This window comes from Oncorhynchus gorbuscha, linkage group LG06, assembly GCF_021184085.1.
Source record: "Oncorhynchus gorbuscha isolate QuinsamMale2020 ecotype Even-year linkage group LG06, OgorEven_v1.0, whole genome shotgun sequence".
Lineage (NCBI taxonomy): Eukaryota > Metazoa > Chordata > Actinopteri > Salmoniformes > Salmonidae > Oncorhynchus > Oncorhynchus gorbuscha.
This window is the reverse complement of record NC_060178.1, coordinates 103,973,848-104,000,862: the sequence shown is the minus strand read 5'-3', so window position 1 is coordinate 104,000,862 and position 27,015 is coordinate 103,973,848. Positions and strand designations below refer to the sequence as shown.

The following is a 27,015-nucleotide window of genomic DNA, read 5'->3' as shown; positions in this document are numbered from 1 at the left end:
GTAGGGTGGTTATGGTGTGACCCTGTCAGGACTGGGCTCTAACTGTAACCTTGTTGAGTGCTGAGTGACTAATGACTGAGTGACGCACACAAGATACAGTAGGTACAAGTACAGCACGAGCGCAGGCAGGTGGAAACGATACCAGTCCTCTCTTTTCTCCTCTTTGTCGAGTAGTGCCTGAAGACGGTTTTATTGGTTTTCTCTGGAGAAAGTGACAGTTGGGGAAAGGTGGGAGCGGTTGACAAAGTGCCCAGGTAGCATAGACTTCCATGATGGCACCAGCCCCGCGGACGGTGTGGGTTCTTCTCGCGCTGTCCGGTGTCCTGAATGTGCGCTCCTGCTGGACTTTTACTTGTCCTTCCATTTGCGAATGTTCAATGAAGAGCGATACATGTACCACAAACGGGAGAGAAACGGGAGAGAAACTCAGCTGCACGAGGGAAACGCAACTAAGGTCCCGAGGCGCTCCTTCGTTTATTCGAAACGTGTAAGTAGCCTACAATTCTATTCAGTTTTTGAGGAGGAATTGTGCGGATATTTAGAAATTATAGCGTCAATATGTATACAGTGTTTGTTAAAATGCACGTTTGTCGAGCTGATTATTTATTATTTGTTTTTTAAATTTAACCTTTCAATTCAATCAGTCGATTAAGAAACAAATTCGTATTTATAATGAGGGCATCAGTACAGTACCTACTGGTGGGCTTTGCCTTCATCATAATACCTTACGTTTTAAAACAAGTTTTTTCTTTGTGTATTATTTCTAGAAGACTAATTCATCTGCCATTGACAGAAGTTTCAAGCAATGCCTTCAGTGGACTGATCAATGTGTCCAGAATGTGAGTTTCAATCAATCAATTACATGTATTTATTAAGCCATTTTCACCCATGGCATACAGTTGAAGTCCGAAGTTTACATACACCTTAGCCAAATACATTTAAACTCAGTTTTTCACAATTCCTGACATTTTCGAGTAAAAATTCCCTGTCTTATGTCAGTTAGGATCACCACTTTATTTTAAGAATGTGAAATGTCAGAATAACCATAGAGAGAATTATTTATTTCAGCTTTTATTTCTTTCATCACATTCCTAGCGGGTCAGAAGTTTACAGACACTCAATTAGTATTTGGTAGCATTGCCTTTAAATTCTTTAACTTGGGCCAAACATTTCGGGTAGCCCGAAGCGCATTTTGGCCCATTCCTCCTGACAGAGCTGGTGTAACTGAGTCAGGTTTGTAGGCCTCCTTGCTCACACACGCTTTTTCATTTCTGCCCACAAATGTTCTATAGGATTGAGGTCAGGGCTTTGTTATGGCCACACTAATACCTTGACTTTGTTGTCCTTAAGCCATTTTGCCACAACTTTGGAGGTATGCTTGGGGTCATTGTCCATTTGGAAGACCCATTTGCGACCAAGCTTTACCTTTCTGACTGATGTCTTGAGATGTTGCTTCAATATATTTCCCCTCCTCATGATGCCATCTATTTTGTGAAGTGCACCAGTCCTTCCTGCAGCAAAACACCCCCACAACATGATGCTGCCACCCCCGTGCTTCACGGTTGGGATAGTGTTCTTCGGCTTGCAAGCCTCCCCCTTTTTCCTCGAAACATAATGATGGTCATTCTGGCCAAATAGTTCTATTTTTGTTTCATCAGACCAGAGGACATTTCTCCAAAAAGTACGATATTTGTTGCAAACCGTAATCTGACTTTTTTATGGCGGTTTTGGGGCAGTGGCTTCTTGCTGAGCGGCCTTTCAGGTTATGTCGATGTAGGACTCGTTTTACTGTGGATATAGATACATTTGTACCTGTTTCCTCCAGCATCTTCACAAGGTCCTTTGCTGTTGTTCTGGGATTGATTTGCACTTTTCACACCAAAGTACGTTCATGTCTAGGAGACAAAACGCGTCTTCTTCCTGAGCGGTATGATGGCTGCCTGGTCCCATGGTGTTTATACTTGCGTACTATTGTTTGTACAGATGAGCGTGGTACCTTCAGGCGTTTGGCAATTGCTCCCAAGGATGAACCAGACTTGTGGAGGTCTACAATTTATTTTTTCTGAGGTCTTGGCTGATTTCTGATCTTTTGATTTTCCCATGACGTAAAGCAAAGAGGCACTTAGTTTGAAGGTAGGCCTTGAAATACATCCACAGGTACACCTCCAATTGACTCAAATGATGTCAATTAGCCTATCAGAAGCTTCTAAAGCCATGACTGTGGAGTGGATATTTGTGGAGTAGTTGAAGGACGAGTTTTAATGACTCCAACCTAGGTGTATGTAAACTTCCGACTTCAACTGTATCTCGTTAGAGTGCCATTATTAGCCCTGGTGACTTGTTTTCTGTTTAACTCTGCCTTTTCAGTGTAATAGGTCTGTTTAAACTCGACTTGTGCACATTTATATACTTGTTTTATTTGTGTTGCGGAACACATACTGCTGGTAGCTGTTGTGAAAAGTGTGATATTGTATGAAAAATGACTCTAAATGCATGTTAAGAAGAGGAAAGGAGATGTCCACTTTGAATGGGTAGCTTTGGAAGAGTTACCAACACACATCCTTTTAGAGAAAGTAGTTTTATTTGTGATGTGTTATTACTTTTAACCTGCTATTTAGGAGATAAAAAGCATGTCAATTCATATCACTATGAAATTCATTAATCACTTATTTTTGAATCTCATAGACACACAATAAAGTCTCAGAATGTGACTAATTGGGTATCAAAACCTGGTTTCTTGTTTGATACAAGACTGTGTTAGCACACTGAACTAAAGCTGCGAATGTGAATTTACTATTTACATTTTAATCATTTAGTAGACACTCTTATCCAGAACAACTTACAGTTAGTGCATTCATCTTAAAGGTTGAGTAAGTTAGAGTTTTTCGACAAATGTACCCAAATTTCTATTATATTTTATTAGTTTATATGTAGTGGGGCGGCAGGATAGCCTAGTGGTTAGAGAGTTGGACTAGTAACCGGAAGGTTGCAAGTTCAAACCCCTGAGCTGACAAGGTACAAATCTGTCGTTCTGAACAGGCAGTTAACCCACTGTTCCTAGGCTGTCATTGAAAATAAGAATTTGTTCTTAACTGACTTGCCTAGTTAAATAAAGGTTAAAAAAAATGCCATAATGTTGTTATTTTGTTAGATGCTTCTCCCAATTAGCTAAAATCGTATTTTTTCAAAGACGTTTTAGCTGCCACGCTAGCTGTTCGGTCCAAACAGATTCACAAATGATGGGAATTTGTCGTGCTATGAACATATTGTCTCCCACCAAGACACGTGTTGCTAAGCAACCCCCCCTGTACTGTCCTGGGGAGGCCTGCTCCCTCTGTGACTAAAGCCAGTGTGAGAAATGTGCGAACAAATGTTTTTGCTGTGAAACTAAATAAATGCTGCATTCTGGCCAACGAAACTTATTTGCTAGATTCATGACAGTGTTGTTAGACAAAGCAAGGAAAGTGAACTTCAAAATGTGATATAGTTTTATTGGAATTTGCAGCTGTTGTTGGTAATTAATTAATCTGCTAGACTGTGATTTGACTTACTTTATCTTTAAGGTAGCTAGCTAAGAGAGACAACAACATTCCACAGTCATAACAAGAACATGTCTTCCTCACTGCCCTTTCCCACCTGGACAAAAGGAACAACTACAGTATGTGAGAATGCTATTCATTGACTACGGCTCAGTGTTCAACACCATAGTGGAAGCTGACCAAGCTGACCACTAGTAGATTTTTTTTTTTTACATTTACATTTAAGTCATTTAGCAGACGCTCTTATCCAGAGCGACTTCAAATAGATTTTGGTTTTGACATTGTGAACGGGAATGGCGGATGGGACATTTAAGTAAGTTTGAATCAAGTGATAGAAAGTCGTTTTTAAAATATTTGTTTTAAGCCTATCCCAAACCTTAACCCTTATCTTAACCATTTGGAGTTAATGCCTGAATTTAAGGATTTGGACTTAATGCCTGATTTAAACCTGACCTTAAAAATGTGTAGCTAATGCCTAATCTTAAGCTTAAACACTTACAAATTTGACGTTTGGAATTACTTAGACATTGACGTTTGAGAAAAATGTATGAATGTCTAATTCTGATGTGAGACTGTGAGAGCTGGTAGGACAACAACCTCTCCATCAACGTCAGCAAGACAAAGGAGTTGATCATGAACTACAGGAAACGGAGGGCACACCCCTATTCATATCAACGGGGCTGAGGTGTAGCGGGTCGAGAGCTTTAAGTTCCTCAGTTTCCACATCACTAAGGATCTATCATGGTCCAAACTCACCAACACATTTGTGAAGAGGGCACTACAACGCCGCTTCCCCCTCAGGAGGCTGAAAAGATTTGGAATGGGCCCTCAGATCCTCAAAATGCTCTACAGCTACCACCATGAGAGCATATTGACTGGCGGCATCACCGCTTGGTATGGCCACTGCTTGGCATCCGATCGCTAGGTGCATTCATAACTGAGTCATACACTCATCTGGGGTGACAGCTTTACCCCAGCTTGGCTTGAAGTCAAGGACCCCTAGCTTCTCACAAGCCAACTAGTAAGACTCCTATTATGGTATTTTATCAGGGGGGGTGGCTTAATCTTGCCTGGTTCCAGATCTGTTTACTCTTACCTGTTTCCTATCGTCAGGGGACCAGGCTTACCCTAATCTGATCTGGTCAGGATGCAGCTCTCCCCTTATTGATAACTCAATTAGTGACTGGTTGAGGTTTAGATTGAGGTCTATTCCACCCCTCTTAGCTATCATTATCTCTTTATATGAGTTAATCAGTTAATCATTGAGTCATATTGAACCGAACCCTGCGTGTGTTATAGCTCTCTGCCATAATACGTTGATCACTCTCCAAGAGAAGTTCACCCCAAGCTTATGAGCTCATCAAGGTAAGGACAGACCAGACACCACATGTATTCCGGTCCACATCTACAAGGTTACTGCTTACTCCGTGGCCCAGTTACCACTTAGAATTAGGCTCCAGAAGTGGATATATAGTGTATATAGCATATATATGTACTATATCGATAAAGTCAATTTTACGCTCTCTGAGCCAGTGTTGCTTTGCAACTCACAAAATGTACACTGAAAAATCAACACTAGGGCCTAGATTCAATCAGATCAAGCGTTTACAAGCGTTAACCAGCATTGGCCAACATCCGCATAGCAGATGTTTTGGCGTGTTGGAGGTGTAACAGGTTTGAGCTGTCGTATCGGTGAGTGGATGCTTTTGTGTCCCATCCCACTCCCTTCCTTATTATCCTACTGCGTTGGAAGTCACAACCCACTCCCTTCCTTATTATCCGGCAGGGTAACCTAGTGGTTAGAGCGTTGGACTAGTAATCGAAAGGTTGCAAGTTCGAATCCCCGAGCTGACAAGGTACAAATCTGTCGTTCTGCCCCTGAACAGGCAGTTAACCCACTGTTCCTAGGCCGTCATTGAAAATAAGAACTGACTTGCCTAGTAAAATAAATAAAACATTAAAAAATAATAATAATCCTACTGCGTTAGAAGTCACAACCCACTCCCTTCCTTATTATCCTACTGCATTAGAAGTCACAACCCACTCCCTTCCTTATCATCCCTACCATATTAGAAGTCACAACCCACTCCCTTCCTTATTATCCTACTGCGTTAGAAGTCACAACGCACTCCCTTCCTTATTATCCTACTGCGTTCGAAGTCACAACCACTCCGTTCCTTGTCATTTTATTATTATATTATCCTACTGGGTTAGAAGTCACAACCCACTCCCTTCCTTATTATCCTACTGCGTTCGAAGTCACAACCACTCCGTTCCTTGTCATCCTACTGCGTTAGAAGTCATAACCCACTCCCTTCCTTATTATCCTACTGCGTTGGAAGTCACAACCCACTCCCTTCCTTATTATCCTACTGCGTTCGAAGTCACAACCACTCCGTTCCTTGTCATCCTACTGCGTTAGAAGTCATAACCCACTCCCTTCCTTATTATCCTACTGCGTTGGAAGTCACAACCCACTCCCTTCCTTATCATCCTACTGCGTTTGATGTCACAACCACTCCGTTCCTTGTCATCCTACTGGGTTAGAAATCACAACCACTCCCTTCCTTATCATCCCTACCATATTAGACATCACAACCACTCCCTTCCTTATCATCCCTACCATATTAGACATCACAACCCACTCCCTTCCTTATCATCCCTACCATATTCAACGTCACAACCCACTCCCTTCCTTATCATCCCTACCATAGTAGACATCACAACCCACTCCCTTCCTTATCATCCCTACCATATTAGAATTCACAACCCACTCCCTTCCTTATTATCCTACTGTGTTCGAAGTCACAACCACTCCGTTCCTTGTCATCCTACTGGGTTAGAGGTTCACAACCCACTCCCTTCCTTATTATCCTACTGCGTTCGAAGTCACAACCACTCCGTTCCTTGTCATCCTACTGCGTTAGAAGTCATAACCCACTCCCTTCCTTATTATTCTACTGCGTTGGAAGTCACAACCCACTCCCTTCCTTATTATTCTACTGCGTTCGAAGTCACAACCACTCCGTTCCTTGTCATCCTACTGCGTTAGAAGTCATAACCCACTCCCTTCCTTATTATCCTACTGCGTTGGAAGTCACAACCCACTCCCTTCCTTATCATCCTACTGCGTTCGATGTCACAACCACTCCGTTCCTTGTCATCCTACTGGGTTAGAAATCACAACCACTCCCTTCCTTATCATCCCTACCATATTAGACATCACAACCACTCCCTTCCTTATCATCCCTACCATATTAGACATCACAACCCACTCCCTTCCTTATCATCCCTACCATATTCAACGTCACAACCCACTCCCTTCCTTATCATCCCTACCATAGTAGACATCACAACCCACTCCCTTCCTTATCATCCCTACCATATTAGAATTCACAACCCACTCCCTTCCTTATTATCCTACTGTGTTCGAAGTCACAACCACTCCGTTCCTTGTCATCCTACTGGGTTAGAGGTTCACAACCCACTCCCTTCCTTATTATCCTACTGCGTTCGAAGTCACAACCACTCCGTTCCTTGTCATCCTACTGCGTTAGAAGTCATAACCCACTCCCTTCCTTATTATCCTACTGCGTTGGAAGTCACAACCCTCTCCCTTCCTTATTATTCTACTGCGTTCGAAGTCACAACCACTCCGTTCCTTGTCATCCTACTGCGTTAGAAGTCATAACCCACTCCCTTCCTTATTATCCTACTGCGTTGGAAGTCACAACCCACTCCCTTCCTTATCATCCTACTGTGTTCGATGTCACAACCACTCCGTTCCTTGTCATCCTACTGGGTTAGAAATCACAACCACTCCCTTCCTTCCTTATCATCCCTACCATATTAGTCACATCACAACCCACTCCCTTCCTTATTTCTGCGTTATCATCCCTACCATATTAGACATCACAACCACTCCCTTCCTTATCATCCCTACCATATTAGACATCACAACCCACTCCCTTCCTTATCATCCCTACCATATTAGACATCACAACCACTCCCTTCCTTATCATCCCTACCATATTTGACGTCACAACCCACTCCCTTCCTTATCATCCCTACCATATTAGACATCACAACCACTCCCTTCCTTATTTTCCTACCACGTTAGAAGTCACTAGAAAGTGTAGTCTCTATAAATTATAGAAATAATTACTCCAATGTCAACCCATTGATGTTAGGCTAATGCATGTTTTGTTGAATCCAATGGAAGTGTCCGCCATCAGGTAACGTAATGAACCGCTTGTGGATTTGACAGTTCTAACACAGTTCCACCTCGGACACCTCCAAAATAACTGCTATGTCAATCTGATTGAATCTAGTCCTAGGTCACACTGGCCAGTTTGCTATTGCGGAGTTCAGATGGTCTTGTCTTGTCATGGATGACTCACATTGGCTGAACTCACTCACTTTCCTCCAAGGATGATGATGCTTTGAAATGGCTTTTTAATCGTTCTCCAAAAGTAATGCTAATTAAGATGGTATACAACAACTTAAGAGGGAAGGTACATACACACACAACACACACGGGGCTGAGTGAAAATATAAGCATAGTGGGTCGCTAGGTTTAATTAGTCTCTGGTTTAAGATGGAATCTAAATGGCTATCTAAATGGAAAGTGTTGGTTAATTACAGATCAGTCGGTGGTACAGTGGCTTGGAAAGGTCAAAACGTATGGAGGTCTATAAAAAGGTATAATTAACACTAGAAGAAGGGGGTTGAGAGGGTGTGGGAGGTTGGTTTGGGATGGGGGATGGGTTGGAGGGTAGCAAGGGCATCATCAGGAAGACAGGAAACAGTCAAGGGCATGTCACTAGAGCCTTCCTCACTGCATTTATTTGTTTTTTAAAGAAGTGTCATAACGCTTCTCTTCCTCTCTGAGCCTAGTCACCTTGACCTCATCACAATACTTATTATTTCACTCTTCCATTTGCAGTCTACGCTCTGCATAATCTCTATTCGATGATTAACGGATATTCCTTTAGATTGGGAATGTACATTATGCTGTGTATTTTTCTGCCACAGTGAGATCTCTCAGAGTGACTGCATCAGGAACATAAGAAACCATGCATTCCTCTCTCTCCACAGCTTGGCTGAGATGTAAGTGTCTCACGCACGCACGCACACACGCACGCACGCACACACACACACACACACACACACACACACACACACACACACACACACACACACACACACACACACACACACGCACGCACGCACGCACGCACGCACGCACGCACGCACACACACATACACACACACACACACGCACGCACGCGCACACACACACACACACACCAATTACAGAACTTTCATCTCAAAATTGTCAAGGTTTCAGTTGGTGAGATAACGTTTTGTTCCATTGGAGGCCATGGATTAGACTGTGTTGTCTCCTATCCTGATAAGTTCTGATGTTACTGTAATACACTGGTTAATGTGAAGATTTGTGGTTCATTGAACCTTGAATGAGCCATTATCTAAATCCATTAGTCTGCCTTGTATGAGCCATTATCTAAAGCCATTAGTCCGCATTGAATGAGCCATTATCTAAATCCATTAGTCTGCCTTGTATGAGCCATTATCTAAAGCCATTAGTCCGCATTGAATGAGCCATTATCTAAATCCATTAGTCTGCCTTGAATGAGCCATTATCTAAATCAATTAGTCTGCCTTGAATGAGCCATTATCTAAATCCATTATTCTGCCTTGAATGAGCCATTATCTAAATCCATTAGTCTGCCTTGAATGAGCCATTATCTAAATCCATTATTCTGCCTTGAATGAGCCATTATCTAAATCCATTAGTCTGCCTTGAATGAGCCATTATCTAAATCCATTAGTCTGCCTTGAATGAGCCATTATCTAAATCCATTAGTCTGCCTTGAATGAGCCATTATCTAAATCCATTAGTCTGCCTTGAACACAACAATGCTTGCAGAATATAATTTACTTACTTTATCCTCTTCATTCCTAGATATAACATTACTGTAACAAAAACATTTAAAAGTATGAGTCACAAGTACACTCATGAGTAAAAAATATATGTTACTTGATTGGGCTATTGGAAATCAATGTTAATCTTTTTTTTAAATAAACGTTAATATTGTTCTGTTTTCTGTTATTCCTTAGACAGATACAGAACATCATACATCTGATCAGTATAGAGAAGGGGGCCTTCACTGATCTTCCCAGGCTGAGATACCTGTAAGCCTTTATTACAAGTACAGTATATTGTTAGTTACCATACAACTCTAATTCCAGGTACAATACCTGTTTGTCAATGTTCATTTTATATATATATTTCCCTCTGTTTCTTCCTTCATCTCCTCTTTCCCACCTCTTTTCTCTCTCCCAGGAGTATCTGTAACACAGGAATAATACATTTTCCTGACTTCTCCACCATGTCCTCTTTGGTGATACTGGATAACTTCTTCCTGTACGTATCCAGAACTTGACCCACTTGAAACTGGATTACAAGTTGATGTTGGTCTACCTTATATTTTAAAATCATATGTTATGATAATATAGCTTCACCCATTTTAAGATAGTATACACTCAACCCCAGTGTTGCCCTGCAATTTCAATTCCAATTTTTCTCACTGAAAAGGAACTGACTCTGGTCTGTGACATGACATGTTCAGTGGCCAGGCACTGATATTTAGTATCTCTTCTCTACTCTTTGCTTCTTTCTGCTCATCTCACCTCTCCTCTCCCCTTTTCTCTCTTATCCTCTCCTCCTCATTTCTGTGTTCAGTGAGCTGGGAGATAACATGCATCTCGACAGCATACCTGCCAATGCCTTTCAAGGTATCACAGAGGAGAGTGTGTACATGTGAGTATCAGTACAATACTATGACTTATTTTCAGCCATACTCCAAACAGCCATACTCCAAACAGCCATACTTTCTTGAGCAAATTACTTGTTTTGTGGGCTTTAATTTTCTCAGCACGTGTTTAGATCATTGATTAGAGAATTCTCTCATCTAGGCGTTTCATGTAACCTAAGAATCGTTTCACTGCTGATTTCATTTAACCTCATCTAATTGGTTGCTGTAACCATTATAATTGTCATTGAGTTCCGGTTTAGGACAGCACTTGTAAATTATGTTTTTTAATCCTTTTCTGTTGTATGTCTGCAAGCAATTGTAAATCGGCGAAGCTGACATTGACAACCAATTCAAATGAAATGCTAAGAAATGTTTTTCTTCCAGGAAAATGATAAAAAATGGATTCAAGGAAATCAGGTCACACGCTTTCAACGGAACAAATCTGGATAAACTGTATGTATTCCCCTCAAACAATCAACATTTCCCTCCGCTGCTGCTGAGTTTCAGTTGTTACAACAAAGTGCCTGAAACACACACACGCACACATACTCTCTCTCAGCAGGAGCTGCTGTTGTGAGTTTTTCTAAGCCTGTTTTGCTGTTGTTTCAGAGTTGTGTCAAAGGCTTTGGGTTAATCAAAGAAACTCAATGTACCAGTAAATAAATGTCTCGTGAGACAAAACATTGATTGGGTGCCCCGTTGTTTATTTTACCCCCTTGCCACGCTGAGGCGTCAGCGGCGTCTTGGTCTCGCCAGAATTGCTTTCAAGGAGTCTAAACAAACAAAGCTTAATAAGTTAGTTAGTTAGTTGAGATGAGGATCAGTTGGGCATCCATAGAAAAGTGTAGGTTTTAGAGAAGAAAAAACAAAAAAAGGGACAATTATCAGAATCCAAAAGCAAAACGCCCATATTTCAATCATTTATTGCAAGTATATAACTGTCATGGCTTGTGCTCATCTGTGATGAAGACAAACATGACCTCATCCCATGTATTTGACTGTTTTCTTGTGTAGGATTCTGAAAGGAAACAGGTATCTGAGGAACATCCATGAAGATGCCTTTGAGGGGGCCTCAGGGCCAATTATGCTGTAAGTGAATACTTCCTTTGACAACCATAATGTAAAATTCACCTTCAGTATAATAGTCCATTCTTATAATATAAACGTCCTTCCTGCCACACTGACCTCCACAGAGCCCCAGTATTTCCTGTTTCACACCCTTCCTGCCACACTGACCTCCACAGAGCCCCAGTTTTCCTGTTTCACATCTTTCCTGCCACACTGACCTCCACAGAGCCCCAGTTTTCCTGTTTCACATCTTTCCTGCCACACTGACCTCCACAGAGCCCCAGTATTTCCTGTTTCACATCTTTCCTGCCACACTGACCTCCACAGAGCCCCAGTTTTCCTGTTTCACATCTTTCCTGCCACACTGACCTCCACAGAGCCCCAGTATTTCCTGTTTCACACCCTTCCTGCCACACTGACCTCCACAGAGCCCCAGTTTTCCTGTTTCACATCTTTCCTGCCACACTGACCTCCACAGAGCCCCAGTTTTCCTGTTTCACATCTTTCCTGCCACACTGACCTCCACAGAGCCCCAGTTTTCCTGTTTCACATCTTTCCTGCCACACTGACCTCCACAGAGCCCCAGTATTTCCTGTTTCACATCTTTCCTGCCACACTGACCTCCACAGAGCCCCAGTTTTCCTGTTTCACATCTTTCCTGCCACACTGACCTCCACAGAGCCCCAGTATTTCCTGTTTCACTACCTATAACGGACAATGTCAAACATGCACATTAGTTATACATTTAACAAAGATTACATAGACAACATCTAACTACTGATCCATTTTTATCATAGAGAACTTGTGGTTTATGGTGCATTGGAGGGATTTCTTAGGCATAATGATTATTCATCCATGTTCAACAATACAAGGTTTATGCTGTAATCTACGATTTGTCAACCAGGTCTATCTCAGTATTTATGAGATTGTAATGGTATGCATGTTGTCTAGTCTAGTAGTGTTGTTTTTTTGCATCCTGCTTTACTTTGTTAATATCTTTAAAAAAATAGTGTTAATAACTTCTTATGGCTGCAGGGGCAGTATTGAGTAGCTTGGATGAAAGGTGCCCAGAGTGAACGGCCTGCTTCTCAGTCACAGTTGCTAATATATGCATATTATTATTAGTATTGGATAGAAAACACTCTGAAGTTTCTGAAACTGTTTTAATGATGTCTGTGAGTATAACATAACTCATATGGCAGGCAAAAACCTGAGAAGAAATCCAAACAGGAAGTGAGAAATCTGAGGTTGATCGATTTTCAACCCAGCTCCTATTGAATTCACAGTGGGGTATGGATGAAGTTGCACTTCCTAGGGCTTCCACTAGATGTCAACCGTCTTTAGAAACTTGAATGAGGCAGCTACTGTGTTGTGAGGCTGAATGGGAGCTGAATGAGCCAGGTGTCTGGCAGAGAGTCATGGGCTGTTCACGCGCAATTCACATGATAGCGACCTGCGTTCCATGGCTTTCCTACAGACAAAGGAATTCTCTGGTTGGAACTTTATTGAAGATTTATGATAACACCCTAAAGATTGATTCTATACTTAGTTTGACAAGTTTCTTCGACCTGTAATATAACTTTTTGAATTTTTCGGCCGACGTTCGGATGGACTTGCACGAGCGTTTGGATTTGTGTACTAAACGCGCTAACAAAAGTAGCTACTTGGACATAATGGACATTATCGAACAAATCTGACACAGCGGTTGCATTAAGGAGAGGTATATCTATAATTCCATGTGTATAACATTTATATCCATCTACATTTATGATGAGTATTTCTTTTGAATTGATGTGGCTATGCAAAATCACTGGATGTTTGTAAACTCATGTGTAAACTCATATTTTTTTAATACAAATATGAACTTTATCAAACAAAACATGTATTGTGTAACATGAAGCCCTATGAGTGTCATCTGATGAAGATCATCAAAGGTTAGTGATTCATTTTATCTCTATTTGTGCTTTTTGTGACTCCTCTCTTTGGCTGGAAAAATGGCTGTGGTTTTCTGTGAGTTGGTGGTCACCTAACATAATAGTTTGTGGTGCTTTCGCTGTAAAGCCTATTTGAAATCGGACACTGTGGTGGGAGTAACAACAAGATTACCTTTAAAACGGTATAAGATACATGTATGTTTGAGAAATTTTAATTATGAGATCTCTGTTTTGAATTTGGCGCCCCGTTAATGGGATTGCAGCCCTAATTAAAGTATGTTAGGGTGAAAGGTTAGGGTTAGCTCTGGGGTGGTAAGTAGCCCAGTGACTAAGGATTTAGACTTGTTTGCCTGTTGGAATCCCGGGCCGGACCATGAGGGAAAAAAAGGGGGATATTGCTCTGGCAACTGGAGTGCTGCTGGGTTCACATCCTAACAACAATCCCCTACTGTTGATCAAGGCCCCACAACATACTCTCCATCCATTTACCCCCCCCCCCTCTTCAGAGGACAAATATCTTCGTTTTGTTTTTTACCGAAACAGGCCTAACTGGTGCAGAGAACACAGAGACAGGAAACAACCACCCACAAAATACCCAAAGAATATGGCTGCCTGGGGTTCTGTAGCTCAGTTGGTAGAGCATGGTGCTTGTAACGCCAGGGTAGTGGGTTCGATCCCCGGGACCACCCATACGTAGAATGTATGCACACATGACTGTAAGTCGCTTTGGATAAAAGCATAAATGGCATATATTATTATTATTATTATTATATATATTAAATATGGTTCCCAATCAGAGACAATGATAGACACCTGCCTCTGATTGAGACCCACTCTTGGCAACCATAGACTTACCTAGACAACTACACTGAACAGAACCCCATAAATCTAATAAACCCCCAGACAAGACGACACACAATAAATCACCCATGTCACACCCTGGCCTAACAAAAATAATAAAGAAAATACAGATAACTAAGGCCAGGGCGTGACACACAAATTGTGAGCTAAAGATGAAAACCTTTCCTATGAGTATTATTATATTATGTATTGACTGACTATGGCTTTCCAAATCGCCCAACACTGCTATTTGTTCATTTTAAGTGCATGTTGTGATTTTGTAACCATTCCTGAACCTGTGACCAGAAACAAGCTACATAGGGGCAATACCAGAATAAATTATCTGTTGATTCTGTCTCTTCGTGGCAAAATCTACAGAGCTGAGATTGTTGTATGCCCCATATATATAGCATTCTATTGGTGGCAAGAATATTATATCATATTTTAAATTGGAAAACTCTGTTGAGTCAAGTGTAGTTTTTTGTACCAGTTCATAAACCATGTGTCATGAAATTGGTACATCGAAAATCTCCTCCCATTTATTTTGCAACCTGTATGGCGCAGCTGTCAACATTTTTATCCTCAGATGAAATTGGTATATTTTTCTATTTGAGCCAGTTCCTTTCAGCCAATTTGTATCTTTAATATATGGCAGGCAAACAAGTTCCCTACCTTCTCCCTTTTCCACTTGCCGCCTCCATTTTTGTGGTAGTGCTGCAATCAGTTGGTTGTAAGTTTGGATTATTCCCAGATATTTTCAATAACTACATATGTGACATAACTTCTCCATTTCTATTTGTAATATCATGAATAAATATAATAACATTTTGAAACATTTTTTCCATAACAAATGTTTTTATATTAATCAACATATCTGAGTTTAACCATAACATTTGTTGTAATATTTGTTATATATTTTCTGGAGGATAAAACTGAAATTGTAACCAGCTTTGTATGGCTTGTTGAAGAAACGTCGAAAATGTCATTTTCAATTAGTTGGAAATGAGAAGTTGTAATCTGTATGAAGGCAAAAAAGTACTTTTTGAACAAAGGATGAGCTTTCATTTCTTTCTAATAATAAGCCCATCCCTGTTAGCCTTAGCTCCAGCACCATGGAGAGTGGACAGATATAGGATACAGGAAGTGTGTTGATCAGGAATTGGGATGCAGCTCAAATGCCACAAAGGATGAGCTTTCATTTATTTTCATCCATCGGGGGAGGGGGTGAAGAGAACAGAAGACAATTTTCAGTTGTTTGCCATAACTATAGACAATTAAGTTTCTATTGTAAAAAAAACACTGGTGTTTTACTGTATGTTTGTTGTCCAGTGACATCTCCTCCACAGCTCTCCACACCCTCCCCCGTCGAGGCTTGGGACATTTGAAGGTCCTGATTGCCCGTTCTACCCCTTACCTGAAGACTCTACCCCCTCTGGAAAGCCTCTTAGAGCTAGAGGTGGCAGAGGTCACTTACCCCAGCCACTGCTGTGCCTTCCACACCTGGCGACGCAAACACAGGTAGGTACACATCACATATTGGTACACACACAGTTTGACATTCAAGAGTCTACTATAACCTTCCTGTTTTTCTCCTTATCCATCCAAAGGGAAAAAGTTGTCCTTGCACTCTCTCCGAACCTCAGAAGGCTGTGCGATGACGATAAAATCATGTAAGACAATTATTGCACCATGTATCAGGGGAAAGTTCTGTACACATGTAGCTATATGTCTCTATTGACAGGCTGTTTTTGAACCATTGATTGCACATTTTCTTTTCTTTTTTTGGTCTCAAATTCTCTGCTCAATGTTGTATTCCCCTTTTCTACAGGGACCCATCAGCAGACAATGTAACAGACCTGTACGACATCAACCTCCAATACCCAGACCTGCAGCTGAGCCTGTGTCCTGGACCCTTCCAGTGCACCCCAGAGCCTGATGCCTTCAACCCCTGTGAGGACCTGCTGGGGTACTCCTTCCTCCGTGCAGTCACCTGGCTCATTACTGTGTTCGCTGTGGCTGGGAACATGGCCGTGCTGATTGTACTGATTACCAGGTAAAGGGTATTGACTAGGTGGTGTACAGCTACGACAGGAAGTGACTTAGTAGCAAGTTAGGAAAACTTACGCAGCAGGTTAGTTGAATGAACAGAGCAGGTTAGGATAATTAGGTTAAGGTTAGGAAAAGGCTTAAGGTTAGCTGAAGCTGAAGTTGTATTCCATCTAGTCACAACCCAGGTAGAGAGAGAGAACATTGAGATGTATAATACACAAGACTGGCTGGCATAGACCCACATAGCTTTAGAGTGGGGATAATGGCAGCCATCTTAGTAAGGGATCAATTTAATCTATTTAATTCTATGGGAAAGAACATGCTCACCTCTTATCCACAATACAGTGTGTGTTTTACTAAGACATGTTGCTTAATTAAATAAGATAAATATAATTAAAACAATATGGTTAAATAAAGGTGAAAAAAAATCATTAAAACAGTATCATTAAAACAATGTTTCAATTGCTAAATATATTCAAGTGATTGCTGATCTTTTTAACATTTTTGATCATTCTCCTCACCAGTCACCAGAAGCTTAATGTCTCCCAGTTCCTGATGTGTAACCTGGCCTTCGCAGATCTCTGCATGGGGCTCTACCTCCTCCTCATTGCAGCCATGGACTACCACTCCCGCAAGGTACGGTAGTGGTAGTACAACCACCTACCACCACTTACCACAACTCCTAAACTGCTCCAGAGGGGCTGCACTCTGGCTGACCCTGTGATGCTTGCATTCCAATGTTTATACATTGTAGAAAAATACACTGTTCAAAAAAATGAAGGGAACACTTAAACAACACAATGTAACTCCAAATCAATCACACTTCTGTGAAATCAAACTGTCCACTTAGGAAGCAACACTGATTGACAATAAATTGCACATGCTGTTGTGCAAATGGAATAGACAACAGGTGGAAATTATAGGCAATTAGCAAGACACCCCTAATAAAGGAGTGGTTCTGCAGGTGGGGATCATAGACTACTTCTCAGTTCCTATGCTTCCTGGCTGATGTTTTGGTCACTTTTGAATGCTGGCGGTGCTTTCACTCTAATGGTAGCATGAGACGAAGTCTACAACCCACACAAGTGGCTCAGGTGCAGCTCATCCAGGATGGAACATCAATGCGAGCTGTGGCAAGAAGGATTGCTGTGTCTGTCAGCGTAGTGTCCAGAGCATGGAGGCGCTAATAGGAGACAGGCCAGTACATCAGGAGACGTGGAGGAGGCTGTAGGAGGGCAACAACCCGGCAGCAGGACCGCTACCTCCACCTTTGTGCAAGGAGGAGCAGGAGGAGCACTGCCAGAGCCCTGCAAAATGACCTCCAGCAGGCCACAAATGTGCATGTGTCTGCTCAAACGGTCAGAAACAGACTCCATGAGGGTGGTATGAGGGCCCGTCGTCCACAGGTGGGGGTTGTGCTTACAGCCCAACACCGTGCAGGACGTTTGGCATTTGCCAGAGAACACCAAGATTGGCAAATTCGCCATTGGTGCCCTGTGCTCTTCACAGATGAAAGCAGGTTCACACTGAGCACATGTGACAGACGTGACAGTCTGGAGACGCCGTGGAGAACGTTCTGCTGCCTGCAACATCCTCCAGCATGACCGGTTTGGTGGTGGGTCAGTCATGGTGTGGGGTGGCATTTCTTTTGCGGGCCGCACAGCCCTCCATGTGCTCGCCAGAGGTAGCCTGACTGCCATTAGGTACCGAGATGAGATCCTCAGACCCCTTGTGAGACCATGTGCTGATGCGGTTGGCCCTGTGTTCCTCCTAATGCAAGACCATGCTAGACCTCATGTGGCTGGAGTGTGTCAGCAGTTCCTGCAAGAGGAAGGCATTGATGCTGCGGACTGGCCCGCCCGTTTCCCAGACCTGAATCCAATTGAGCACATCTGGGACATCATGTCTCGCTCCATCCACCAACGCCACGTTGCACCACAGACTGTCCAGGAGTTTGCGGATGCTTTAGTCCAGGTCTGGGAGAAGATCCCTCAGGAGACCATCCACCACCTCATCAGGAGCATGCCCAGGTGTTGTAGGGAGGTCACACACACTACTGAGCCTCATTTTGACTTGTTTTAAGGGCATTACATCAAAGTTGGATCAGCCTGTAGTGTGGTTATCCACTTTAATTTTGAGTGTGACTCCAAATACAGACCTCAAATGGGTTGATAAATTTGATTTCCATTGATCATTTTTGTGTCATTTTGTTGTCAGCACATTCAACTATGTAAAGAAAAAAGTATTTAATAAGAATATTTCATTCATTCAGGTCTAGGATGTGTTATTTTAGTGTTCCCTTTATTTTTTTAAACAGTGTATATCTACACAACATGTAAAGTGTGTTTCATGAGACCAGCCACCCAGACAGCTGATGAAACTGTCGGTTAGCATAACCAAAGAATTTCTGGTGAGGACGATGAACACACAGATGAGCTTCCCTAAGACGGTTTCTGAGAGTTTCTGCAGAAATTCTTTGATTATGCTAACCCACAGTTTCATCAGAGTTGGGTGGGACCTGACTGCAGTTCGGCGTCATAACCGACTTCAGTGGGAAAATGCTCACCTTTGATGGCCACTGGCACGCTAGAGAAGTGCTCTTCACGGATGATTCACGGTTGCAGCTGTACTGGGCAAATGGCAGAAAGCGTGTATGGTGTCGTGTGGGCTGGTGGTTTGCTGATATCAATGTTGTGAACAGAGTGCTCCATGGTGCCGTTGGGGTTATGGTATGGCTAGGCATAAGCTACGGACAGCGAACACAATTTAATTGCATTTTACCGATGGCAATTTGAATGCACAGAGACGAGTGATGAGATCCAGAGGCCCATTGTCATGCCATTCACCCGCCGCCATCACCTCATGTTTCAACATGATAATGCACGGCCCCATGTCGCAAGGATCTGTACACAATTCCTGGAAGCTAAAAACATTTCCCAGTTCTTCCATGGCCTGCATTCTCACCACCAGACATGTCACTCATTGACAATATTTGGGACGCTCTGGATTGATGTGTATGACAGCATGTTCCATTTCCCACCAATATCCAGCAACTTCGCACAGCCATTGAATCAAATCAAAATCAAATTTGATTTGTCACATACACATGGTTAGCAGATGTTAATGCGAGTGTAGCGAAATGCTTGACCTTCTAGTTCCGACAATGCAGTAATAACCAACGAGTAATCTAACCTAACAATTCCACAACTACTACCTTATACACACAAGTGTAAAGGGATAAAGAATATGTACATAAAGATATATGAATGAATGATGGTACAGAGCGGCATAGGCAAGATGCAGTAGATGGTATCGAGTACAGTATATACTTATGAGATGAGTAATGTAGGCTATGTAAACATATAAGTGGCATTGTCACATTCTGACCTTAGTTCTTTTATTTAGGTCTTTGTTTTAGTATGGTCAGGGCGTGAGTTGGGTGGGTTGTCTATGTTCGTTTTTCTATGTTGGTTTTTGAGTTTGGCCTGGTATGGTTCTCAATCGGAGGCAGGTATCGTTGGTTGTCTCTGATCATACTTAGGTAGCCTTTTTCCACCTGTGTTGCGTGGGTGTTTGTTTTCAGTCTTTGTGTGTCTATACCAGACAGAGCTGTTCCGGGTGTTTCTTTGTTGTTTTGTTATTCAGTGTTCAGTTTACTTTATTAAAAAGATGAACACGTACAACGCTGCGCATTGGTCCTCACCTTCTTCCACCGACAACGGCCGTTACAGGCATAGTTTAAAGTGGCTAGTGATACATGTATTACATAAAGATGGCAAGATGCAGTAGATGATAGAGTACAGTATATACATATACATATGAGATGAGTAATGTAGGGTATGTAAACATTATATTAAGTGGCATTGTTTAAAGTGGCTAGTGATAAAATTTTTACATCAATTTCCATTATTAAAGTGAGCTGGAGTTGAATCAGTATGTTGGCAGCAGCCACTCAATGTTAGTGGTGACTGTTTAACAGTCTGATGGCCTTGAGATAGAAGCTGTTTTTCAGTCTCTCGGTCCCTGCATTGATGCACCTGTACTGACCTCGCCTTCTGGATGATAGCGGGGTGAACAGGCAGTGGCTCGGGTGGTTGTTGTCCTTGATGATCTTTATGGCCTTCCTGTGACATCGGGTGATGTAGGTGTCCTGGAGGGCAGGTAGTTTGCCCCGGTGATGCATTGTGCAGACCTCACTACCCTCTGGAGAGCCTTACGGTTGTGGGCGGAGCTGTTGCCGTACCAAGAGGTGATACAGCCCGACAGGATGCTCTCGATTGTGCATCTGTAGAAGTTTGTGAGTGCTATTGGTGACAAGCCGCTGCTGCACCTTCTTCACAACGCTGTCTGTGTGGGTGGACCAATTCAATTTGTCCGTGATGTGTACGTCGGGAACTTAAAACTTACTACCCTCTCCACTACTGTCCCATCGATGTGGATAGGGGGGTGCTCCCTCTGCTGTTTCCTGAAGTCCACAATCATGTCCTTTGTTTTGTTGACGTTGAGTGTGAGGTTACTTTCCTGACACCACACTCCGAGGGCCTCACCTCCTCCCTGTAGGCCGTCTCGTCGTTGTTGGTAATCAAGCCTACCACTGTAGTGTCGTCCGCAAACTTGATGGCCACGCAGTCATGGGTGAACAGGGAGTACAGGAGAGGGCTCAGAACTCACCCTTGGGGGGCCTCAGTATTGAGGATCAGCGGGGTGGAGATGTTGTTACCTACCCTCACCACCTGGGGGCGGCCCGTCAGGAAGTCCAGTACCCAGTTGCACAGGGCGGGGTCGAGACCCAGGGTCGTTTAGCTCAGTTACCTTAGCTTTCTTGGGAACAGGAACAATGGTGGCCCTCTTGAAGCATGTGAGAACAGCAGACTAGGATAAGGATTGATTGAATATGTCCGTAAACACACCGGCCAGCTGGTCTGCGCATGCTCTGAGGACGCAGCTGGGGATGCCGTCTGGGCCTACAGCCTTGCGAGGGTTAACACATTTAAATGTTTTACTCACGTCGGCTGCAGTGAAGGAGAGTCCGCAGGTTTTGGTAGCGGGCCTTGTCAATGGAACTGGATTGTCCTCAAAGCGAGCAAAGAAGTTATTTAGTCTGTCTGGGAGTAAGACATCCTTCCACATACCTCGTGTCTGATCCGTTGAATTGCAACTCTACTTTGTCTCTATACTGACGCTTTGCTTGTTTGATTGCCTTGCGGAGGGAATAGCCACACTGTTTGTATTCGGTCATGTTTGCGGTCACCTTGCCCTGGTTAAAAGCAGTGGTTCACGCTTTCAGTTTCGCGCGAATGCTGCCATCAATCCACAGTTTCTGGTTTGGTAATGTTTTAATAGTTGCTGTGGGTACGACATCGGCGATGCACTTTCTAATGAAGTGACTCACCGAATCGGCGTATTCATCAATGTTGTTGTTGGACGCAATGCGGAACATATCCCAATCCATGTGATCAAAGCAGTCTTGAAGCGTGGAATTAGATTTATCGGACCAGCGTTGAACAGACCTGAGCGTGGGAGCTTCTTGTTTTACAGCCTGATCAACTCAATGTGAAGGAGATATGTCGCGCTGCATGAGGCAAATGGTGGTCACACCAGATACTGATTGGTTTTCTGATCCACGCCCCTACTTTTAAGGTATTTGTGAACAACAGATGCATATCTGTATTCCCAGCCACATGAACTCCATAGATTAGGGCCCAATGAATTCATTTCAATTGATTGATTTCCTTATATGACCTGTAAGTCTTTGAAATTGTTGCGTTTATATTTTAGTTCAGTGTATTTCTGTAATGACTCTTTCCGATTTGGACACTAACGTTGTATTTTATGGTAGGAGTTCTAGTCTATAACCAACAATACAGTTGTATTGTATTGTAGGAGTTCTAGTCTATAACCAATAATACAGTATTGTAGGAGTTCTAGTCTATAACCAATAATATAGTTCTATTGTAGGAGTTCTAGTTTATAACCAATAATAGTTGTATTGTATACGTTCTAGTTTATAACCAATAATACAGTTGTACTGTATTGTAGAAGTTCTAGTCTATAACCAATAATACAGTTGTATTGTATTGTATAAATTCTAGTCTATAACCAATAATACAGTTGTATTGTATTGTATAAATTCTAGTCTATAACCAATAATACAGTTGTATTGTAGAAGTTCTAGTCTATAACCAATCATACAGTTGTACTGTAGAAGTTCTAGTCTATAACCAATAATACAGTTGTTTTGTATTGTAGGAGTTCTAGTCTATAACCAATCATACAGTTTTATTGTATTGTAGAAGTTCTAGTCTATAACCAATAATACAGTTGTATTGTAGGAGTTCTAGTCTATAACCAATAATACAGTTGTATTGTATTGTAGGAGTTCTAGTCTATAACCAATAATACAGTTGTACTGTATTGTAGAAGTTCTAGTCTATAACCAATACTACAGTTGTACTGTATTGTAGAAGTTCTAGTCTATAACCAATAATACAGTTGTTTTGTATTGTAGGAGTTCTAGTCTATAACCAATAATATGGTTGTATTGTAGGAGTTCTAGTCTATAACCAATAATATAGTTGTATTGTAGGAGTTCTAGTCTATAACCAATAATATAGTTCTATTGTAGGAGTTCTAGTTTATAACCAATAATACAGTTGTATTGTAGGAGTTCTAGTCTATAACCAATAATACAGTTGTATTGTAGGAGTTCTAGTCTATAACCAATCATACAGTTGTTTTGTATTGTAGAAGTTCTAGTCTATAACCAATAATACAGTTGTATTGTAGGAGTTCTAGTCTATAACCAATAATACAGTTGTATTGTAGGAGTTCTAGTCTATAACCAATAATACAGTTGTATTGTAGGAGTTCTAGTCTATAACCAATCATACAGTTTTATTGTATTGTAGAAGTTCTAGTCTATAACCAATAATACAGTTGTATTGTATTGTAGAAGTTCTAGTCTATAACCAATACTACAGTTGTACTGTATTGTAGAAGTTCTAGTCTATAACCAATAATACAGTTGTATTGTATTGTAGGAGTTTTAGTCTATAACCAATAATACAGTTGTATTGTAGGAGTTCTAGTCTATAACCAATAATACAGTTGAATTGTAGAAGTTCTAGTCTATAACCAATAATACAGTTGTATTGTATTGTAGAAGTTCTAGTCTATAACCAATAATACAGTTGTATTGTAGGAGTTCTAGTCTATAACCAATAATACAGTTGTTTTGTATTGTAGAAGTTCTAGTCTATAACCAATAATACAGTTGTATTGTAGGAGTTCTAGTCTATGACCAATCATACAGTTGTTTTGTATTGTAGAAGTTCTAGTCTATAACCAATAATACAGTTGTATTGTAGGAGTTCTAGTCTATAACCAATAATACAGTTGTATTGTAGGAGTTCTAGTCTATAACCAATAATACAGTTGTATTGTAGGAGTTCTAGTCTATAACCAATCATACAGTTTTATTGTATTGTAGAAGTTCTAGTCTATAACCAATAATACAGTTGTATTGTATTGTAGGAGTTCTAGTCTATAACCAATAATACAGTTGTATTGTATTGTAGAAGTTCTAGTCTATAACCAATAATACAGTTGTATTATATTGTAGGAGTTCTAGTCTATAACCAATAATACAGTTGTATTGTATTGTAGAAGTTCTAGTCTATAACCAATACTACAGTTGTACTGTATTGTAGAAGTTCTAGTCTATAACCAATAATACAGTTGTATTGTATTGTAGGAGTTTTAGTCTATAACCAATAATACAGTTGTATTGTAGGAGTTCTAGTCTATAACCAATAATACAGTTGAATTGTAGAAGTTCTAGTCTATAACCAATAATACAGTTGTATTGTATTGTAGGAGTACTATAATCACGCTACGGACTGGCAGACGGGCGGGGGCTGTGGCGTGGCGGGGTTCTTGACGGTGTTCGCCAGCGAGCTATCTGTCTACACGCTGACCATGATAACGTTAGAGCGGTGGCACACCATCACCAACGCCATGCACATCAACAAGAGGCTGCGGCTGAGGCATGTGGTGATCATGATGGCTGGAGGGTGGAGTTTCTCCCTATTGGCCGCTCTGCTTCCCATCCTGGGGGTCAGCAGCTACACTAAGGTCAGCAGAATGTTTTACGTTTAGGGCCCATATTTACAAAGGGCCGGTTTCCCGGACACAGATGAAGCCTCGTCCCGGACTATAAAGCCCTTTCAATCTCCATTGCTCTTTAGTCCAGGACGAGGAACTGATCCTATCCTACTCGGCTGCTTTTTGAATACAGGCCCAGGTTGACAAACATTACATTTACACACAACGACCATGGTGTTATATAGTAGATGAAAATTCAGCTTTTTTAAAATTTTTGCTGTAAAATAACTCAATGACAATTGCTGTTGTTAAAAGGACTTTATATATATTTATATTTGATTTTCTTCCAGGTGTCGATCTGCCTGCCCATGGACATCGAGTCCCTAGCCTCTCAGGTGTATGTTGTAGCCCTCCTCCTCCTCAACGTCGCTGCCTTCTTCATCATCTGCTGCTGCTACGTACGTATCTACATGTCCATCCACAACCCCGACCTAGCAACCCGCCACGGCGACGCCAGGATCGCCAAGCGCATGGCCATCCTCATCTTCACCGACTTCCTCTGCATGGCACCCATCTCCTTCTTTGCCATCTCGGCGGGTCTCCACATGCCCCTCATCACCATCTCCCACTCCAAGATCCTCCTCGTACTCTTCTACCCAATCAACTCCCTCTGTAACCCCTTCCTCTACACCATATTTACTCGAGCATTTCGGAAGGATTTGTGTCTATTGTTGAGTCGCTGTAGTTGTTGCCATGCCAGAGCAGAGTTCTACAGGGCACAGAACCTGGCAACAAACACTATACCGCCTAAGGGTAGGTCTACATCCCCCAGAAAGCCTCACTCTTTCAGGTTCTATGCCTACCACATCAAGATGCAGGGATGCTTCCTCGGCAAGGGAGGTGGAGTGTGTGACTAGTCTCAGTCAGTCAGAACTAAGGGTACAGCCACATTGAGATTTTGGTCGCGTGGCCCTGCTCAGACGTTGCATCAACCAATGGCTGCGTGCCACATCATTGACAGTGTCATCAACTGACAGATCGCTGTAACATATGTGGTTAGCTAATACGTAAAATGCCTATCCAGACATTGTAAGATCTGGCATGCGTCAGCAACGCCTGGGCAGAGAACACACCCTGAAAATTCCAGATTGAGCCAATGGTTTTTCAATGGGAGTCATCCGTTATCCAGATGAATGACAACAGATTGTCTGTCAAAAATACACAAAGCCTTCAAATCAACTTTTGATGAGAAAAAACGGGCAACGATGTACGTCATATACAATTTCATCCTTGTTTATGCATCTCATTGTTCAGGCCCTGTGGTAGGCTAGCGTCCTGTCCAAGGGTTGTACTGTACATTAAGCTGCCTCACACTACAGAAATAAGAGAGGCTCCTGCCTCTATAAGCTTTTCTGGCTTGCACAAGCCACGCCTCAATGTGGCCATAGCCTTAATCTCTGCTGTAACAAGGTGATTGAGCATCTGTGCCCCTCCCTTGTCGATTATGGCAGCCCCCCGCACCTCTCTGATTCAGAGGGGGTGGGTTAAATGCGGAAGAAACATTTCAGTTGAATGCATTTAGTTGTACAACTGGTATCCCCCTTTCCCGTCATTGTAAATGACATATATATATATATATATATATGCCATTTAGCAGACGCTTTTATCCAAAGCGACTTACAGTCATGTGTGCATACATTCTACGTATGGGTGGTCCCGGGAATCGAACCCACTACCCTGGCGTTACAAGCGCCATGCTCTACCAACTGAGCTACAGAAGGACATCATTGTAAATAAGCATTTGTTCTTAACTGACTTACCTAGTTAAATAACGGTTAAATAAAAAAAATAAAGACAAGCACATGGGAGTTCTCTAGGCAGGCCATATCAGGGAAGGAGCTGCTGCCATGCTGGTTTGGCGTGAACGTGTTTTAGAGTATTGTTGTTGAGCGTAATAATGTAAAAAGTAAAGTGCATTGTTTGTAACTTGATGTGGCAGATTGGAGCCCAACAAGTTATATCACAACCTTTTCATTGCTAATACTGTATTTTTCCTTGTGTACATTTTAAAGGGGAAGGCCCGTTTTGTATATGTGTACATTTTATAGGGGAAGGCCAGTTTGCATTTGTGTACATTTTAAAGGGGAATGTCAGTTTGCATGTGTACATTTTATAGGGGAAGGCCAGTTTGTATTTACGTATGTTTTAAAGGGGAAGGCCAGTTTGTATTTACGTATGTTTTAAAGGGGAAGGCCAGTTTGTATTTACCTTAAGTCTGATGCATTGGTAGCTTATAGTAATGTCAACACGTGCATTTCCCTTATGTTTAATTGAAACTTGTAATAAACTATATTTTTGTAATTCTGTGTGTGAGATGCGTTTCCCTGGTGTTGTACCCAGTTGATGTCTCCATGGACTCTGCCCTATCCCAAGAATCTGTGTTGCATAGACAATTTAACCAGAATTGACTCAATCTCAATTTTATTGGAAATTGACTTTCTGCTATTTGCTAAACTTTGTTTGGCTTTCAATTAAGTAAGCTGAGCAGCTAATATTTTTAATCACATGAACCTGTATGCAAAGACAGGTTATGTCCCAAATGGCAACCTATTCCGTATAGGGCCCTAGTCAATAGTGCACTAT

The 27,015-nt window shown here is 41.9% G+C and overlaps 1 protein-coding gene across 2 annotated transcripts; it reads left to right on the top strand.

Annotated features, from left to right (window-relative positions):
- LOC124038644 (lutropin-choriogonadotropic hormone receptor-like) lies at positions 1-25,984 on the top strand. Of its 2 annotated transcripts, XM_046354732.1 has the most exons (14): positions 1-487; positions 768-839; positions 8,574-8,648; positions 9,681-9,755; positions 9,907-9,987; positions 10,306-10,383; positions 10,763-10,831; positions 11,393-11,467; positions 15,550-15,738; positions 15,828-15,890; positions 16,049-16,273; positions 16,794-16,905; positions 24,145-24,402; positions 24,723-25,984. In XM_046354732.1, the coding sequence occupies exons 1-14, from the start codon at positions 270-272 to the stop codon at positions 25,287-25,289; spliced, it is 2,157 nt and encodes a 718-aa protein (XP_046210688.1). In that variant the 5' UTR covers positions 1-269; the 3' UTR covers positions 25,290-25,984. The 2 variants fall into 2 exon arrangements, with proteins under 2 accessions (XP_046210688.1, XP_046210689.1); XM_046354733.1 differs by lacking the exon at positions 8,574-8,648.
- The last annotated feature ends 1,031 nt before the right edge of the window (positions 25,985-27,015 follow it).